Genomic DNA, 19,018 nt, shown 5'->3' on the forward strand with positions numbered 1-19,018 from the left:
GGCAGAGGGAGAGGAAGAGAATCTCGAACAGACTCTGCCCTGAGCACAGAGCCAATGCAGGGCTCCATCTCACAGCCCTGAGATCACGATCTGAGCCAAAACCACGAGAGTTGGACACTTAACTGACTAAGTCACCAAGGCGCTCCTTTCACCCTCTTCTAATTGAGAAATAAAATGGCTTTCCATTTGCAAAATGTCCAGAAATCTTTGTCGGAAATCTATTTCCTATACTCTCCGGAATTTGTGGAATTTGAAGGCATTTTAGAGAATGTCTGGATCAGTCTTTTGGGGTTACCAATGGTTCTTCTCATTTCCTTAACTTGATATCCAAACAAACCATCAGCATGTCCTTCAAACCTAATCAGTCCCCATTTCCTTCATGGCTACCACTCTAGCCCCAAACACCATCTTCCCTTGCCTGAATTAGTCTGGGGAATAAGCTCCCCAATGACAAGCACAAACCACCTCCTCTTCCAAGGAGACAGACCCTGGGTGTTGGCTGTAGGAGGCCTGGGTTGGGGAGGAATGAAATGCCTTTATGCTAAGCCAACCAGTTGGGCCACGGCTGTCTAAGGGGAATGTGTCCCTTTCATTCTGACTCCTCTTTTTTCTTAAATGGTTCTTAGGCTCCTAAGTTATCTCTCTGCTTCTATGCCTGCCCTCCTACAATTAATTCTTCACTCAGCAGAAGGTATTACTTTTAAAATATCAAATGAGGTCAACCACTTACTCAAACCCACTCTCCCCAGGAAAGGTTTCCTTAACACAGCCTTCAAGGCTCTATGTGATCTGGCTCCTGCCTGCCTTGCTGGCTTCATCTCCTAGCCCTCTGATTCACCTACTCTGTTCTAGTGCCCTGACTTTGTTGCTGATATTTGAATGTACCAAGCATGCTTCCACCTCAGGGTCTTTGCACTGACTGTCCTTCCACCTGACAAGGAAATGTCTTGTTGCAGATATTTGCATGGCTAGCTCCTTCACCTCATTCAGGTACCTGTTTAAATAGTTCCTCCTTAGAAGAGTATTTCCTAGCCATCGCACTCTGTATCTTGCTTTAATCCTTATCAATTTGGACACATATTAATTAATTATTTGATGTGGTTATGTTTTGTCTCCCTTAGTAGGACTTTGCCTATCTAGTTCACTGCTAAATCATTGACCACTCAAGCAGTGCAGATTCTCAGTACTTATTTGTAGAAAGAATTTGAGTGACTCAATTTTACAGAGGGAGAAACTGAGGTCCAGAGTGGGGAGGGCAGGTCAGTAGCAGAAGCAAGACTCAAGAGCCAGTGTTCATTCTAATGGGCCTGTGAAATGTTCACTGCACTGGCCTCCTCCTTCATATTACATAAAAGCCAGATTCTTTTTCTATATACAGTCCTCATTTTGAGAAACAGCATTTTTATATTACAATACAGTCTAGTTTGTCCCTTTATTTCCTCAAACTTAAACTCTTTGATTATCAAGGCTGGAAGGAACCACAAAAATTACCTATCAAGCCTTTTATCTTGCAGATGAGGAAAGCAATGACCAGAGAGGAAGCTGGATCATGGCAGAACCAGAACTGGAACCCTGTTCTCTCAACTCCCTGTAGAGACACTTTCTACTTCCTTGCGTTGCTTAAGGTTGAGCATCTACATCTGCTCACAATTTTACTGTTTCTCATTAAAATGGGTTTCTGTGTCTCATATTGGCAGGTAGTCACCCCCTGTGTACATTTCACAGGGTGGTGGGAAATTGTTTCCATGTATCTATCACATGAAAGAGGCCTGGATGCCTTCTATAGACACTCGTATCCTGGTTGCAGGCTGCCCAGCCAGGTATCTCTGGCATCCTAAGAATAGGGGGGAGGGTGAAAGGTTCTAACATGGAGTAACACCCTCCCTCTGACCTTGCCACTTCCTGGCTGCGTGCCTTTGTGCTAGGCACTTATGCTCTCAGGCCCTTAATTTTCTTCTTTGGGAGATAGGGCTAGCATGCCCTAATGTGCAGATGAGGAAGTACTTTGTGAACCACAGAGAGCTGCATAAGGATGAGGGGAGGTGATTCCTGGTGACCAAGGTCTGAAATAGCTTCCCAGTACAACCACAAACTTCTCCCCCTCCCAGCCTTTGGAACTTGGGAGAGAAGCCCTGGGGGTTGGCTGCTGAGGGCTTAGGTCCGGGAGGTTTGAAGTACCTTTGGGCTGAATCAACCTTTATGCAAAGCTTGGCCATGGGGGCTTTTAAGGAAGAATTCCTGTCCCCTTTCATCCTGGCTTGTCTTCTTCAGTGGTTCTTAGATGCCTAACAATGCAAGGATTATAAAACAAAACCAAACAAAAACAAACCCCAGAAGTCAATCCATCCACAGTCCCAGCACTTCAGCCGGGGTGTGAAGGAAGCAACCCAGACCTCACTATTCCCAAATAAGTATTTAAATAGCTAGACTATTTTTCCTGAGAAGCAGCCAAGAAGGGGGGAGCTGAGGTAGGGAAAGGCTAGAGGCAGAGGCTGGGGTAGATATCAGCCAGGCTGGGTGGGAAGGGAAGTGCAGAGAAGGAGAGAAAGAGCCAGATCAAACCAGACTGAAGTCAGAAAATGAGGGCAGAGAGGGGGAGCTGCAAAGAGGAGTGAGAGAGGGGGTGTAGAGAGAAGACAAAAAGATAGAATAAGAAAGATCCTGAGAGAGAAATTCACAGAAAAGTTAGGGAAAAGGAGAAAGAGCAAGGACAGAGGAAGAGGATAAGGACATGGGAGGAGAGGAGCAGGAATCTGGGGAGGGGAGGTCGAAGAGATACCTGAGCACAGAGCAAGGGAGTGGGGCTGCTATTTGTTCCTGGGCCGGCTGCTGTTAGAGGAAAACTCCTTCTCTACTCAGTGGGGCTGCCAAGGGCCAAGTCTTGGCCAGAGGAGATGTGAGATTATTGGGGGGGGGGGGGGAGGGTGCCTGTGCACAATTGGGCTGATATAACTAGGTTCTGAGTCCCCTGTCAGGGGCCAAGGAGGTTTCAGGATATGTAGAGAAAATAACAAATAGTTCCTAGGTTGGGTTCTTCTGCCCCAGATTCATTGCTCTCCCAAACTATTCCAACACATGTGAGTGACCTTTTAATGCCCCAGTGTGGTTAGCCTTGTCTGGACCTGCCAAGCCCTGGAAACTTTAGCATTCCTTGCCGTGCATTCTCTCATAGCCTTGGCTTATAGACACAAAAGGAAATGGTGACAATTCTCCAAGCCATTCAGGACACCTCCCAAACCCTCCTGCCTTCCAACATTGTGGTTTTGGTCTAAGTATTGAGAATATGCACAAGATGCATGGCTGGTGACAGGATCGGCCAAGTTCTTTGATTCACTTGGTTTCTGGAGACACAGAATATCTTTTTAGCTTTTTATGAGCTTGAAGGACATACAATGTCAGCCCTGGAAGAGCCAGCAGAGATCATCTTGTCCATGCCAGGGCATTAGCTAGTCCTTCCTTGATAACAAATTATTTTTTTTGTTGGGGGGGGAGCTGTTGAAACTCTGATCTGGACACCAAACATCCAACCAGACTACAACCAGAATTCTAGGACAGCATTTCTTAACCTTCCTTTTTATGTGTGTGGGGAGCAGGGGAGTGCTGGATCTAACCAAGAGTCTGTTGATTCTTTTCCCACATAGACACAGAATAGTGGTCACATATGTTCAGGGGGTTCTTGGACTTTTGCATGTCCAGAGTGGGGGTCCCTGACCTAAAACTTCTCCTACTGGCCAGGAATCTGATAGATACCTTAGAGCTCAGTGAAAAGAACCCTGGTCTTGGAGTGTGGAGATCTTGCCCTAGCTGAAGCTATGCCATATATGGGCCAGAGCATTTCACTACCCATCACTAGACTCAGCAACTCAAACTCTGAGGTTTATAGATGGTTTCTGAGATCACTTTCCAGCTCCAGGTTTCTAGGCACCAAAATGAAGTCAGTCTCACTTTTTAAATATTTGGTATATTTTGTCACAGTAGAAAGGCAGGCAAACCAGAAATCTTGTAGCTGCTGAGAAAGAGGGATGGAGGGTGAGGCTAAGGTACTTTCTCCTCCAGTGTAGGGATAAGTGAAATTCTTTTAGAATCCATCACATCTTAATCCCTGAGACTTTTTTACAGAGATAATGTAGAAAGAAATGATTCACTCCTAACATCCACATTCCAGTCTCAAATCCGTTTTTAGAAGAATTATTCTGAATCCCCCCTTCTCACACGCAAATACTTCTGCATTTGTCTGGCCCTTTTAAAATGGTTTGAGTATGATGAGAGACTGAGCTGTCTGGGTACATTTACGTGTCTGCAGCGGTGTGTGATGGAGCATTTGCCTCCTCCGAGGCTGTTTGAGCGTGTGTGTAATTTAGTGTGTGCATGTGCATATGTATGAGTGAAATAATGGAATGTGTGTGTGCATAGCAGTGACCGAATATAAAAGATTGTATAGATACTGTGGTATGTGTAAAATCATGTGGGCCTGTGCGGCTGCAGGATTATCATTTTTTTTCTTTTTTTAAGTAAACCACTTTGGATTGTGTAGCCTCCTCTTACTTCTGTGATTGATTTCACGAGGGTAATGGTGCGTAAAAGCGCTGGTGAGATCTGGGGGCGCCTCCTAGTCTGACGTCAGAGAGAGAGTTTAAAAAGCGGGGAGCCAGTGGAGAGCACACAAGCCGCTTTAGGCGTCGCGAGTTTCAGAGCTATCGCTGCTGCCTGCGGATCCTCTCCTAGAGTTTGACCAACCGTCCTCTCGCTCGGCTTCCCCGGCGCCGCCGAGATGCTGTCTTGCCGCCTCCAGTGCGCGCTGGCCGCGCTGTCCATCGTCCTGGCTCTGGGCGGTGTCACCGGCGCGCCCTCGGATCCCCGACTCCGTCAGTTTCTGCAGAAGTCCCTGGCTGCTGCCGCGGGGAAGCAGGTAAGGAGACTTCCTCGACGTCTTCTTTTCCCTCTCCCGAATCCCTCAATCTTCTCTTAGCCTTTACCTTACCCCTTTGGGTGGATTTAGGAGGTGCTCCTGAAGACTTTCGGTGCTTTTCTGGGTCCCTCCGCTCCCAAAGCTCTCAGGAAAACTTTCAAAGTCCAGAATCTCCTCTTACCTCTTTTATTTTTTCTGATCAGCGCAGTCGGTCACAGTTCAGGTAAGTTCTTTGGCATTCAAGAAAATCCCAAAACCCGGGTAGCTGAGCACGAAGGGATGAGGCATCCATCCCCCCGTGTTGAACGCGGAGGTGCTGGCCCAGGTGCTGAAAACGTGGACCTCTGAAGGCTATCTTCCTCAGCAGTACCTCCCTCCCATGCTGCTAAAGGGCACTCTACAGACAGAGCACAGTATGTTTAAGATTGTGAAAGGTCTCATTCCCCAGAGTTAACTTAGCAAAAACGGTAAGAACAATTCCAGTTTGTAGCTCATGAGCTGGGAGTTGAAACTGAATTAAACAAACTGTTGGCACGGTTTTATCTTTGCAAAACTGTATTAACAATCTACTATTTCTGTGTGTATGTGTGTGTTAAGTCTATAGAGGCAGGAAACTTGCAGAAACATTTGAGTTTTTCAAGCCTTTCTATGTAACTTGGTGATTATAGCAACTACCCTTATTTTTATATCCTCAACTGATTTTAAGTGTGACAAAAGTGCACAGCTATGAAAATTGGGTTTTGGGTGTAGCTGAATCTGCTTTCCAAATTAGGCTTTTTTCATTTCTTTTTCTCTATCATCGTCATCCTCATCCCCCCCTCTCTCTGTCCTTTCTACCCTATACAGGAACTGGCCAAGTACTTCTTGGCGGAGCTGCTGTCTGAACCCAACCAGACAGAGAATGATGCCCTGGAACCTGAAGATTTGTCCCAGGCTGCTGAGCAGGATGAAATGAGGCTGGAACTGCAGAGATCTGCTAACTCAAACCCTGCCATGGCACCCCGAGAACGCAAAGCTGGCTGCAAGAATTTCTTCTGGAAGACTTTCACATCCTGTTAGCTTTATTAATTATTGTTGTCCATATAAGACCTCTGATTCCTTTCCTCCAAACCTCATCCCTCTTCCCTAATCCCCCAATCCTCAGCAAGACCCTTGCATTAGAAACTGAAGACTGTAAATACAAAATAAAATTATGGTGAAATTATGAAAAACAAGAATTTGATTTCTCATTGTGTATCTTTTTGTTCAATAATATGGGATTAGCTTCAGTTGTGATTTCAGTAAAGTTACTTGAGATAGGCACTCCAAATCTCACAAACATACTATTTAAAATTCCCTGTGGTAATAAAGGTTCTGTCCTAAATGGAAACACTTATAGTTTGGGTCATTTCAATCTGAAATAATTTCAGATAACTCTATGAATTCTAACTTAATCCAATGGTAATTATAGGGAAAGGCTGCCACAAATATCAATCACATATTAAATACACTTAAAATTAGATATTGAAATGAATATTTATGGGTAAGTGGGTAAGCAGGCTGAAATGTCCAACTATCCACCAGGCTAATATGTAAAATATATGAAAAATGGAAGGGAAAAATCATTTAGAAGCTGAAGGAAAGAAGCTGGCTTAAATAGCTAAAATGAAGTTCTGAGCCTTTAAAAATTGTTTCTTATTTGTGGACATTTATCTACAGAAACACCACTGCTTTTATATCTTCCTTGACAATCCTCTCTATAACTGAACAAGGCTAAAAGACTGCCCATGTTTTAAAAGTAAGCTCTTAAATTTTTTTCTCAGGGGAAAATATTACTTTTGTTCTAAGTTTCCAAGTGAGAGTAGTATGGGTTGCAAAAAATGTGTGTTGGTTTACTCAGTGAATGCTATACATTAAAGGTATTGGAGCACAATATCATAATTGCAGAATAACTGAAGAAAAGATCTCAAGCCTTTTGATTTGATTAGAGAAAGCATCAAATAAAAATGCAAGCTGTAATAAAAGCACTCAATACATGCTAGCTATTATTATTAACATTATAATGACATACTGAATGGTACCACTCAAGATAGAGATTAAAACATTGCTAATTTAACTCACAGAGACTCTAAATAGATGTCCCTTCAGGGATGTCCGTTTTAACTATCAACTGTATTCCTGAATAGCTGCAGTAGAACAATAAACCCAATATAAATACATAAACTCAACATAGATCCCCACAGTGTGAGCTTACTGATGACAGCATACAAACATCCACGAGGGACTTCATATTTTATAGAAAATACTTGTGTTAGATAATATACATTTTAATATGAATGTGGCTTAGTAGAATGAATTCCTGAACAGCTGATCAAACAAGAGAAAATCCAAGCCACTTCATTAATCTCTGTGAAAACAGAAGACCCTTTCAGGTTCTGGTGCATCTTTTATTTACAAGACATTTAAGAGGGAATTAATGAGTGTCCGGTTAGGGGATCTGTCTGTGTTAAATGCCTTATGTACATCTGGTTACCAGTCAACTCGGTGAAGTAATAGAATCACATTATTATGATTAAAGCACAGAAGAGAACACAACTTAATTGTTTTCTTTGCAGTGCATAGATTGTATGAGTGCCTGGGGATCTTAACTTTTTAGTATCACCTTTAGTTGTCAATTCCCAATAGCAGTATGAAAATAATTGGCAAGAATTATGCAACCATGAGCCCACATATATATTTATTCTTTATTTAAAGCCTAAATTGAATGGAGCATTTGATCAAGGTTAATTATCTTTCAGCCTCGGTTTTCCCACCTTCACAAGTGGAGGGTGGTACTGGGAAGGAGAGACATATCCCTTCTGGATGTGACTGACATTCTGTGCTTCAACACTGACAAAAGGGCTAGAGAGGTACTGAGTTTTTACATTTTAATTAATATATGGGACATAGCTCTTTTTTTTTAATATATGGAAGCTTTTATTTTTTACTTCCTATTTAGTTCATTTGCATTCTTCCTAAGTTTGATTCACTGAAAGAATCTAACATTCCAGCCTGTTTATCATCTAGCCACAATGAACCATTTAGATTATAATTTCCTTCCTCCCTGCCACAACCACAGACTTCAGCAATCCTCAACAACCTGCTACTTCTAATAATGGGAGGGCTTGAGTAAGGTACTCTTCTTTTCTGGACCTTAGTTTCCCCACCTAAAAATAGGCATACTAATGGAATCAATTCCTTAGAGTTATGAGGATCCAATAGACCATGTATTGAAAGTTCATAGTACATAGTAAGTAGCTGGTAAGCACTGAATGTTAGTGGTGCTAATTTTGTTGTCACTGCGCTATGCTTCCTAGTGCCTCTTTATTTGCCTTTGCTGTGTCTTGTCATTTCCACAGGTCCAAATGTAACCCAACCATCAAGACTTATTTTATATTCTTCTTGCTTCATAAAATTCTTTCTTTATACCCTCAACTGGGATAGCTCCCTTCTCTGAGTACTTAATCTGCATCTCTTCCATGGTGCTTATTTATCTCTTCCTACCCTTTATCATAGCTGTATGAATGTATGTAAGAGAATAAATATTTGTGTGTAAAGTTCCAGTGAGTAGATGTATGTCTAATTTATAGGTATAGTTCACTCAGTATCTCATAGAGTGTTTTGTACATAGGAGGTTGTCAGTGTTCATTAAAGAATAAATGGTCTATGAGTAGTCTTAAGTGACACAAATCTCTATTTACTAGGTGACAACATTCTTTCTTAATGCTTTAGTTGGCAGGGGAAAGTGACATTAGTGGCTATTCTATGTGATGTTGGTGTGACACCAGAAAGATACAGCACGTGGTTTTGATTTTAATAGCCATGGTAGCATGTGATTAGCAGACTACCTATTTTGGAAGTTTCAATCAGTTCAGTTTTCTTTAACCATCTTACAAAGTTCCCCAGTAAGGCTGCTTTACTATCAACCAACCATGGGGCTTACATTTACAAAGAAAAAGATTCACTAATACTTCTTTCACATTTGTTATTTCAAGATCATGCACATTCATTTTTGATCCTAATGCAGGACCAATTTTCTTGGCCTTGGCTCAAACTATTCTCAATATACAGACAACTCTATTTTGTGGTGACATAAAATATACCTTTAATTCCAAATGTCAGACATGGAAGAGAGCTCAAAGATCATCTGGTTCTCACTATTCATTTTATTGAAGGCTGACATAAGGAGAGGTGAAGCTATGTACCCAAGATACCCAGGGAGTAACAAAGATGCAGACATGGGCCAGAGATGGGGCAAAGCCTAAATTCCCCCTCTCTTACCTCTTATTCTACTACACTGCCCCTAAGTAATCTGCACTTCTAGATAATTGGTGTGTTTCTGATGTGAATGCTAATTTTGTCCCTGAAATTTCTTCACCTTCCACTACACAGCAGGTCTGCATCTGAGAGAGAACAAGGCAGTTGATACAAAATAGTTTCCTATAATTATAGAAAGACATAGGAAGAAACAGTTAAAGGTATTGATTAAGAGGAAAGAAAACTCAAAGGAGATAGTCTTTCACTTAATTAGACACAGGAAGCAAACAATGATTCTGTCTTGGAATGGAGATGCCAAGGCTGTCCCAGCAAATGGCAGGACTCTCACTCACACCAAGGAGAAGGAATTGTGCCTGGAGAGGTAGTCTTCAGAGAAGTCAGGAGCCACACCTACAAGATTAGGCAGCAAATACCTCAGTGACCACCCCAAATTCTTTAAGAGTGAAAATGAGTGCTTTAATTATAGAAGTACAGTTTTTCATTACCTAGAAATGTGCCTCAGTGTCAAGGACTTGCTGGAGACTGGGAGAGAATTTGTATGATGAGGTCCCTGCTTTCAGGAACTGAGTCTAGTAGGTAAGACATAGTCATTAAAAGTGACCAAATGCTGGGGTGCCTGGGTGGCTCAGTCGTTAAGCGTCTGCCTTCAGCACAGGTCATGATCCCAGGGTCCTGGGATCGAGCCCCACATTGGGCTCCCTGCTAAGTGGGAAGCTTGCTTCTCCCTCTCCCGCTCCCCCACTGCTTGTGTTCCCTCTCTAGCTGTCTCTCTCTCTGTCAAACAAATAAATAAAATCTTTTTTTTTTTTTAAAAAAAGACCAAATGCTATAATGGAAGTTCACATAGAGTACTGGGAAAGAAGAGAGGTGTCAGCAACTCCCTCTTTTCTTTCTTTAAGTTATTCTTCTTATTAGTTTTTAAATTATGGTTTGAAAGTCTAAATGCTTTTATTCTAGATGGAATAAATAAATTATAGGTAAAATGATCTAAGGCACACATTTGCAACATGATCTCAGTTGGCTTTAAAAGTGTTAATACTCTTTAATGTATGAAGAGGCCGAGAATCAGAGAGTTTAAGTAACTTGCCCAAAGATGTCACCAGCTGGTGTGTGGTGGAGTTGGAACCAGGTTGTCTGATTTCCAATCCAGTGCTCTCCCCACTGTCTCTTAGGAGAAAGAAGTGAGTAACAGGGAAATTGTGACTTGCTGGGCAAATTAAGAGCAGATCACTCCAGACCATCTTAATTTAGCTCTTCTGTATATAACACACATGAGTATTACTTCTTTGTTATTGTCAGAGGAGAAATGCATTTAGGTTCTGGGGTTGAGGTTTGGTTTTGTGACCTGATTAGGGACACTATTTCCAAGGAACTGTTTGTAATCTTTCTTTTCACACGTTTTAATATCATCAATGTAGTTTTGCTAAGTGAATGAATAGACAAACGAAATTCGTAATCTCAGCTTTATTCACTCTTCCTGTTCAATTCCTCACACACGGGTTTCAGTACAACTCAGGCTTGGGCATTTTTCGCCTGAAGCAATTACAAATCTATTAGTCTCGGCCTTTATTCTACAGGCCATGGAATCTGCCTCATTTATGACTGGGTAGTGATCATATCTTCCTGCCTCTATTCTTGTATGTATATCCTGTGAAAAGTGGTCTTGAGGCTGGGATTTGCAGACCTGAAAAATTTCATTGAAATGTACAAATGAGGTCAACTTTTGCTAAGTAGGCTTTTATGCCACTGAAGCTGATACAGCTCTCAAGGTCTCAGATAAATATTCTAGGTCACGTAAATACTCCCTTCCCTATGTTTCACACGTCCCTAGAATCGGGTCCATTAAGATGGTGAAATTGTTATCCAGATATGAAATAGTTCTATTAAAATAAGCAATATTTCAAAGAAATTCAGGCTTTTAAAGTAGAGTTCAAGTAGTTAAGAAAGATAATGCGTTCCCAGTTAATTGCTGGTTAATTATATCTTTCTTGTATAAAAAATATAAAAGTACATTTTCAGTTCCTATGCTACATTAAGGTCAGATGGCACACTTTAGGAAGGAATGCATTAAACTACCTTAGAATTGCTGTCCCTGGCATAAATTTATTGACTACAAAAACACATTAAGAAAGTCAAGATTTACAAATTTAAACTAGAACATAGCTCTTCCTTGTTGTCCATCAACATTCTCCCACTCATTCCCCAAAACAAGGACAGAAGGCAATGATTTTACCAGACTTCTCCCCAACATCTTCGTCATCATCATTTTTGTTTGTTATTATACATGGAATAGCATGATGTACTCATAAGACCACTCAAGGTCTGTAACCTTCACAGTATCTTCTGGAGCTTCCTGGCTCTCGTGCTTTTCCTCTCATGTGATTTACCAAAACACATTATTTATGAATCACCTGTCTGTCATTGCAGAGGGCAGATTCCTGATGTTGCTGTTGCTGTCCTTCTCCTCCTTTCTCCTCCCAGTCCTTCTCTGATACCTATTCCCTCCCTGACAGTAGCATCCTGAACTGTTTTGGTGGACTGTCTCCTGTGCATTCTCAGCCGAATTGTTGGACAAGATCAACTCTACTTCCAGCCCCATATTGATACTAGAATGGATTAAGTCGTTTGGTATATACCATCCCCTGGCCCTAGGCATTGGCTCATGGCTGGGCACATGGTCAATCACAGTAAACCTTAAGACTCTTTTGGACACTATTGGGATATCTTTTTCCTGCTGATTGTGGATAAAGAAGGGTGAAAGCTTTGTCAATCATATTGAGACTGGCAGTGTTGTCTGAAGGTCTGGGCTGCAGAAGGCACAGTGGAGTGATGTAAGGACACTGGGTCATTGGTGGCTTTGTGGAAGTATAGTAAGAAGCTTATCCCAAACAATTACAAAAACAACAACATTTTTACTGTACTAATCATATGTATGATCTAATAAATTCTCTTAATTTTTAAAAAGGAGTTTGGTCTTCCTTTACTTTAACCAAGAGCTTTCTTATATATACATTAGTGCTACCTCATATTGACAGCAGTGTGTGTGTGTGTGTGTGTGTGTGTGTGTGTGTGTGCATGCGTGCAGGCATGCACACTTATATGATTCCATGGTTATGTCTTTGTTTACATATCTGTAGCTATTTATGCATTTATGTTTATTTTAGCTTCCCTATTAAAATAAAAGTTCTGAGAGGAAAAAGGTTAGACTCTACTAGACTGTGTCTTCTTGAAACCCCATTATGTCACAGGCCTATACCAGCTTCTTAACAAATACTGTTGATAATAAAGATGAGAGTTGCTTACATTTGTTTAATACTTTCCAATTTATTAAAGTGTTCTACAAATGTTATCTCATTAAATATTCACACATTTTACAATTCATAAGCTAGGCATTAGGGCAAAAATTTATGCCTCTGCTTTTTTACAAATATAAAAACTGACATTCAAAGTATTTGAGTAACTTGCCCAAAGCCATAGATAACTTACATGACAGAGCTTAAAATTAAGTCTAGCTCCTCTGAAGAATCAAGTAAAGCTGCCCATCCATTTCAGTTTTAGGGACACTCTGATCAATTAAACAATGCTAAAGACCTCTGTCAATCAAATTTTCTTGATTTCTGCTCTCACTCTGCTGCTTGTTATAGTAAGCACGCCTACCTCATCTCTGGTGATAAAGCCCCACCGCTTGGCCTCTTACATCCCAGGATCTCATCCTACCCTACCTCATCTCTGGTGATAAAGCCCCACCGCTTGGCCTCTTACATCCCAGGATCTCATCCTACCTACTGGATTCAGGGAGTCCATTTTTATGGCTAGAGTTCTCACTGTCATCCCTGGCCTACAGAGAAGAGCCTTCATGAACTTCACAGAGTTCTTTGTGAGGCTTCCCATTCAGTCTTGCTGGAGAAAGCCTCTGGCTCTTCTAATGGACCATAAGTAGGAGGTGAATGAGTGGATATTACATGACAAAATTACTGTAGTATTCTGACCTAGTGTCCTTGTTTTTGTCCACTCTCTTGACTTTGGGCTTTCCTAGGAACTCCTCAAGTTCTCTGACTTGAGGAGTTCAGCCTGCTGGGGATGAGAACACTGTTGGCCATACCTTGAGGCCTTCCCTGAGGGGAGGGTCTACCATCCTAGGTAACATTTTATTTGCTTTTCTAAAATTGCCAAGTTATTACCATTAATGTATTATTTATTTTGCATGCTGTTGAGTAGATATCATACTCCAGAATGTGTGTGTGCATATGTGTGTGTGTGTGTGTGTGTGTGTAGTTTTTTAAATGATGAGTTCTTTCAGTTTACAAATATTTATTGATGGTCTATTTGCTAGGTGGAAGCTATAAAGATTAAGCTAAAATCTCCATCCTTAGGCACTTTAAAGTCTGAATGCGTATTCACTAGTAAGTAACTTTATGATGAGGCATTGGTTCTCAAAATGTGGCCCTGGACCAACAACGTTAGAATTACCTGGTAACTTTGTCAGAAATGCAACTCCTAGACTCAACCCCAGATATACTGAGTCAGAAATTTGGGGAGTGGGTCCAAAAATCTGTGTTTTAACAAGCCCTCCAGGTGATTCTGATACACACTAAATTTTGAGAACCAATAAGGAAAAAAGGGGCTTGAATGTGTTAGGCAAGTCACCATGATGAAGATGATATTTAATTTTTTAATTTTAAAATTTCATTCCAACATTTTTATCAAATAAATTCACAAATAAAGTTGAAGTTCCTTTTTATTTCTTTCCCAGCTATGTTCTCTTTCCTCTCTCTCCTTTTAGAGGTAAACACTATCATCAATTCAGTGTTTACTCTTCCTGCCCATGGTTTTATATTTTTACCATCTATGTAGGCAATCATAAATAATATGTGCTTTGTGCTTTAAACATCTTTATGAATAATAGCTTACATATATTTGAAATCTCACCATTTGTATTTTTCAGTCATTTTAACTTCTGCATACTATTTCATTGTACAAATATATCAGAATTATTTATGCATTCCCCTTTGATAAACATTTAGGTTTTTTCAAATTTGTGCAGGGGAGGGAAGCTGTTGATGTCTTTAGATCTTTCTCAGTGCTATGAGACTGGGTGATTTCTCTTTGCCAAATAAAAAAGTTAAAAGCAAAATAATTCTGCTGGTCTCCTAGTCCCTTTCATTTAGCTATAAGAATTCCATGCTTCCGGGCAACTTTTACATTATAATCTGCTACATTTAAAAATTTGTATGTATAATGAAGTCCATCTACTTATTGCCTTCTCTGTCCTTATTCATCCCATCAAGATTTGGCTGCACTGAAATTGCTTCTTTGGAAATTGTCTATAAAGAGAATACTCTGCATCTCAGCAGGTGTTTTAAACTCCTTTGATTCCTATTAGTGTACCTTCCCTTTAGGTAGTCCTGGGGAGACAGACAACTGAACAAATCAGACACTATTTTTAAAAAGCTGAAATATGTTATTTAATATTCTACCTGGAAGGAGCTGAATCAAGAGACTGACCTAGGGGATTAAATAGCAAAGGCTTTACCTGTCTGGGTTGCTCACTGGGGCTAGGCCATGGCCATTATAGCCCAAGGCTATTTTACCTGCTATACTACTTTGGGAGTCTGGTAAACTTATACCTGGTACATTTCATGACTGTAACAATCCTGACCCCCTCCTAGTTGTTCACCAATGCCCTTCTGATTCTGGCCTGGCTATGTGCTCTGGCTATGTGCTAATCCATTCTCTGGCTATGTGCTAATCCATCATTCAGAACTTGAACTTGTCCTAGAGGCTGTGTGCTAATCGATCATTCAATACTTGAACTTGCTCTACTATATACCTATCCACTAGTCATCTGTTTAAGTTCCTCTAGTGATGAAGGACTTACTGCCTCCTGAGGGACTAGACAGAGCAAGTCTAATGGGGCTAGACAGAGCAAGTCTAATCACTGCTTCAAAGAAAGCCCTCTAAATTTTTGCAAGGAAACCCATGCTTTGGTCCCCTCACTATACCCACATACTCTCTTCTCCCTCCTAGCCACCTCAATTCTTCCTCCTGCCCTTTTTTTTCTTTTTGCATGTGACATGTACTCCAATTCTTTTACCCATCCCTGCACAAACTTGAGTGTGGTCTATTTTTTGTTTTTGTTTTCTGAGAGTAAGAAAGTATTCTAAAGGGGCACCTGGGTGGCTCAGTCAGTTAAGCGTCTGCCTTCGGCTCAGGTCATGATCCCAGGGTCTTGGGATCAAGCCCCAGGTCAGGCTCCCTGCTCAGTGGGGAGTCTGCTTCTCCCTCTCCCTCTGTCCCTCTCCATTGCCTGTGCACGCACTCTCTCTCTCTTTCTCGCTCACTCTCTTTCTCTCTCAAATAAATAAATAAAATCTTTTTTTTAAGTATTCTTTTTTTTTATTGTGTTCAGCTAGCCAACATATAGTACACCATTAGTTTTTTAAAAAGTATTCTAAAGGTCTAGGAAATAAGGATTTTAACTACAGGGATAAACGAATCAATTTCTTTTTCTTTTTCAATGGACTCTGCCTCATGGTACATTGCCTACATTGATTAGCTGTTGGTTGAAATGAAAGGTAATCCGCAGTGGCTTTTTGGTTCCATTACTGTCACCAAACCATGGGAAGACATTACCCCAAACACTGAGGACTCTTTTTTTTATAAATGACAAAAGTGAGGTTTAAGGAGGAAAAGTATCATATCCAATGTTACACTCAGGATTAAAGCTTGGTTCTCCTGATTTTTTTACCTGTACTCACTGCACCATCTTTCCAAAAATACTTATAGGTATCAGTCAGACATACGTTAACTATAGAATTAATTACGGGAGCTGAACTTTTCATAGATGGTGGAACAGAGGCACATGAGTGTTATTCCAAGTTGAGGGGATAGACAGCAAAAACACAGAGGCAGGAAAATGCAGAATGTGTTTTGAGAATGATGAATCAGTTCCAAGATGTATTACTCTGATCTAGAATTTTCCTTGGACCTCAAAGAACAGTTCAGGTTGCTGCTTGTTCATACTTTTTTGGGGTGGTTGATGCAAGGAGACAAGTCTTTCTCTGAGATGGGTGGAGGGTAAATGAGTTCTGTTTTGAGATGGTATGTGAGAATTTTTCAATTTCTTTCAGAAACTAAGAAACATTTTCAGGGGTGAAAATAAAGGTTTTTGCCATACCCTGCAACTCTAAAATGAAAATGAAATGTTGAAGTAGGCTGTCAAAATATTTTTGATAAGTCAACCTTAAAGTTACTTCAAATAAAAGAGAGCTGTTTGGAAGGTTGATCTATTAACATGTAGTCTTTTATTTCTCTAAATTGCTAGCTATTTCAGTGCCTTTCTTTCCTCTTGTGTTTGTCTTAATTTTTATGCAAAGTTGTTCACTTGATAATATCTATGATGAATATAAAATTCAGGACAAAGCAATAATCAGAAGTTTAGGACTGAGAGATGACCTATGGGATCATCTAGTGATTAGATTAAAAGGAATGCCTTTGTTTTATATAGGAAGAAAATAGCTGTCTTTTGAAATTTCCATCTAATAGTGGCATAGACCTTAAGAGTTTACAGAGCACCTTTCATAAGTATCCGTTCACTGATTAAAGATAAATGTAGTGAGTGTCTTCCATGTGTGAAGCTCTCCCCTAGTGTCAGAGATATACCTATGAATATGACATAGTTCCTGCCCTCAGGAGCTCACGAGCTTATGCGTAAAACAATCTTAAAAACGTAGTTATGACTAAATGTGATAGCAAATACAGGGACAGCTCACAGGCAGGAGTACGTAAATTTGTCTATAAGAGTATTGAAGGCTTTGCAAAGGAGCTAGGTCCTGAGGACGAGTAAAAATTCGTAAGATGAAAAGAGTTGGAGGATGATTTAGTCAGAGGAAAAGCAGATGTTCAACACATTGATCAGTGACTTAGACTCATTTCATGGCAAGTAAAAGAAACTCATTTCATCTTGCTTAAACAAGAATGGAAATGTCTGACCAGGAGCCATGGGCATCCCACAATGCCAAGACAGGTTACTGCCAAGCACATAATGGGATTGAACAAGAACAGAAAAGGAACCCGCCAAACCATAGGTCTCCAATTTATAGCCCTCTATCTAAATTCTAAAAATCTTAGAGAATAAAAACCTGGCCAAGCTTGGGTTCAGAATCTATGCCAGCCCTATCAACATGACCAGAATGGGAAGATCAAGTGGTACAAAGATGGTTTCCAAGGCTCTCCACTATGGGTGAAAGCGTCAAAGAAAACGGCTTGAAGACTGCAAAGAGAATCCAAAAGGGGTCTGCTACAAGCTGATCTGAGACCTCTAATGAGAGTTAAGAATTTTGGTAGTGCCAGGGCACCTGGTGGCTCAGTTGGTTGAGCCAATTGGTTTTTCACTTTCAATCCTGCCCCTTCGGCTCAGGTCATGATCACAGGGTCCTGGGAACGAGCCCTGCACCTTTGGGCTCCCTGCTCAACGGGGAGTCTGCTTCTCCCTCTGCCTTTCCCCTGGCTTGTGCTCTGTCTTGCTCACTCTTTCTCTCAAATAAATAAATAAAATCTTAAAAAAAAAAAAGATTTTTGGTAGTGCCAAAGAGTGGTATAGTGTGGAGGGGTGTGTGTGTGTGTGTGTGTGTGTGTGTGTGTGTGTGTTAGTGGAGAAGGGGAGATAAAGGAGCTTGGAGAGTTGGCATGAAGAACATTGTGAAAGAGTTTCACCCTTTTTGTGGCTTTTTAGATGATGAGGGACTTTTACACATTCTGAGAGTATGATCAGAACTGTGTTTGGGGTAGTTAAATGTGGCAGTGATGTAGAAGATGAATTGGTAAGGAATAAACTGAAAGAAGAGAAGACAAGTTAGAGGTAGTGAAAATAGTCTAGGTAAGAGACAATCAGAGCCTTAACTAGACAACGAGGATGGATAAAATGGTATGAAATAGAAAGAAATTCAGGAGAAAGACAGAAGAGTATTCCAACCTAGTCAATGTGGTTGGGGATTAAGGAGGAAGCTAACATGATTACCACTTTTTTGTTGGAGTAACAGAGTAGCAGAGGTGCCATTCACCAAGAGAAACAACAGAGGAAGAGAAGCTTAGGGGAAGCGTAATAGGTTGGTGGTGGGCATGTGGAGTTAAGGAAGGTGCTGAGGACCACCTGAGGGGGAATAGCAAATTAGAAGATAGATATTCCCCTCAGGAGAGAGCTCTGGGTTGGAGATAAGATTTGGGAATCATAACTCATGGATGGTAATTGACACCAAGGGATGAAATTTTCCGGAAAAGTATGCAGAGTCAGAGAAGTGGGGCCAGCCTAGCCAGCCTTCGGAGGGGAGCCCATAGCAAGAGGGAGTGAAAGGAAAACCTGAGAGAGGAGGTTGAAAGGAACGGGCATGGAGGTGAGGAAACCAGAAAAGATGGGTATCTTGGAAGCAAGAATAAAGAATTTCTAGGGAGGGAATTTATCACCATCCTGTGCTATAGGCCAGGTAGACTTGTTTTTTTTGTTTGGTATAGTTGACACACAGTGTTAGGTTCGTTCCAGGTGTACCCCTTAGTGATTTGACAAGCTTACACATTATGCTGTGTGCACCGCACGTATAGCTGCCAGCCGTCCCGCTGCATCGCTAGGACAAGTCATTGACTCTATTCCTTATGCTGTTAGACCAGGTAGATTTTATTTCCATTTCACAAAGAGGAAACTGAAATTTGGAGACCGAAATGACTCATCCAAATTTATACGGCTGATCAGTGTCAAAGGTCAGACTAGAACTGACCTTTTTTTCACTTTCAATCCTGCCCCTTTTCAACTGTGGAACA

The 19,018-nt window shown here is 41.0% G+C and overlaps 1 protein-coding gene across 1 annotated transcript; it reads left to right on the forward strand.

Moving 5' to 3' along the window:
• The first annotated feature begins 4,626 nt into the window (after window positions 1-4,626).
• On the forward strand, window positions 4,627-6,126 carry SST (somatostatin). Its single transcript, XM_078068112.1, has 2 exons — window positions 4,627-4,909; window positions 5,756-6,126. The coding sequence occupies exons 1-2, from the start codon at window positions 4,772-4,774 to the stop codon at window positions 5,966-5,968; spliced, it is 351 nt and encodes a 116-aa protein (XP_077924238.1). The 5' UTR covers window positions 4,627-4,771; the 3' UTR covers window positions 5,969-6,126.
• The last annotated feature ends 12,892 nt before the right edge of the window (window positions 6,127-19,018 follow it).

This window comes from Halichoerus grypus, chromosome 1 (assembly GCF_964656455.1).
Source record: "Halichoerus grypus chromosome 1, mHalGry1.hap1.1, whole genome shotgun sequence".
In the NCBI taxonomy this organism is placed as follows: domain Eukaryota; kingdom Metazoa; phylum Chordata; class Mammalia; order Carnivora; family Phocidae; genus Halichoerus; species Halichoerus grypus.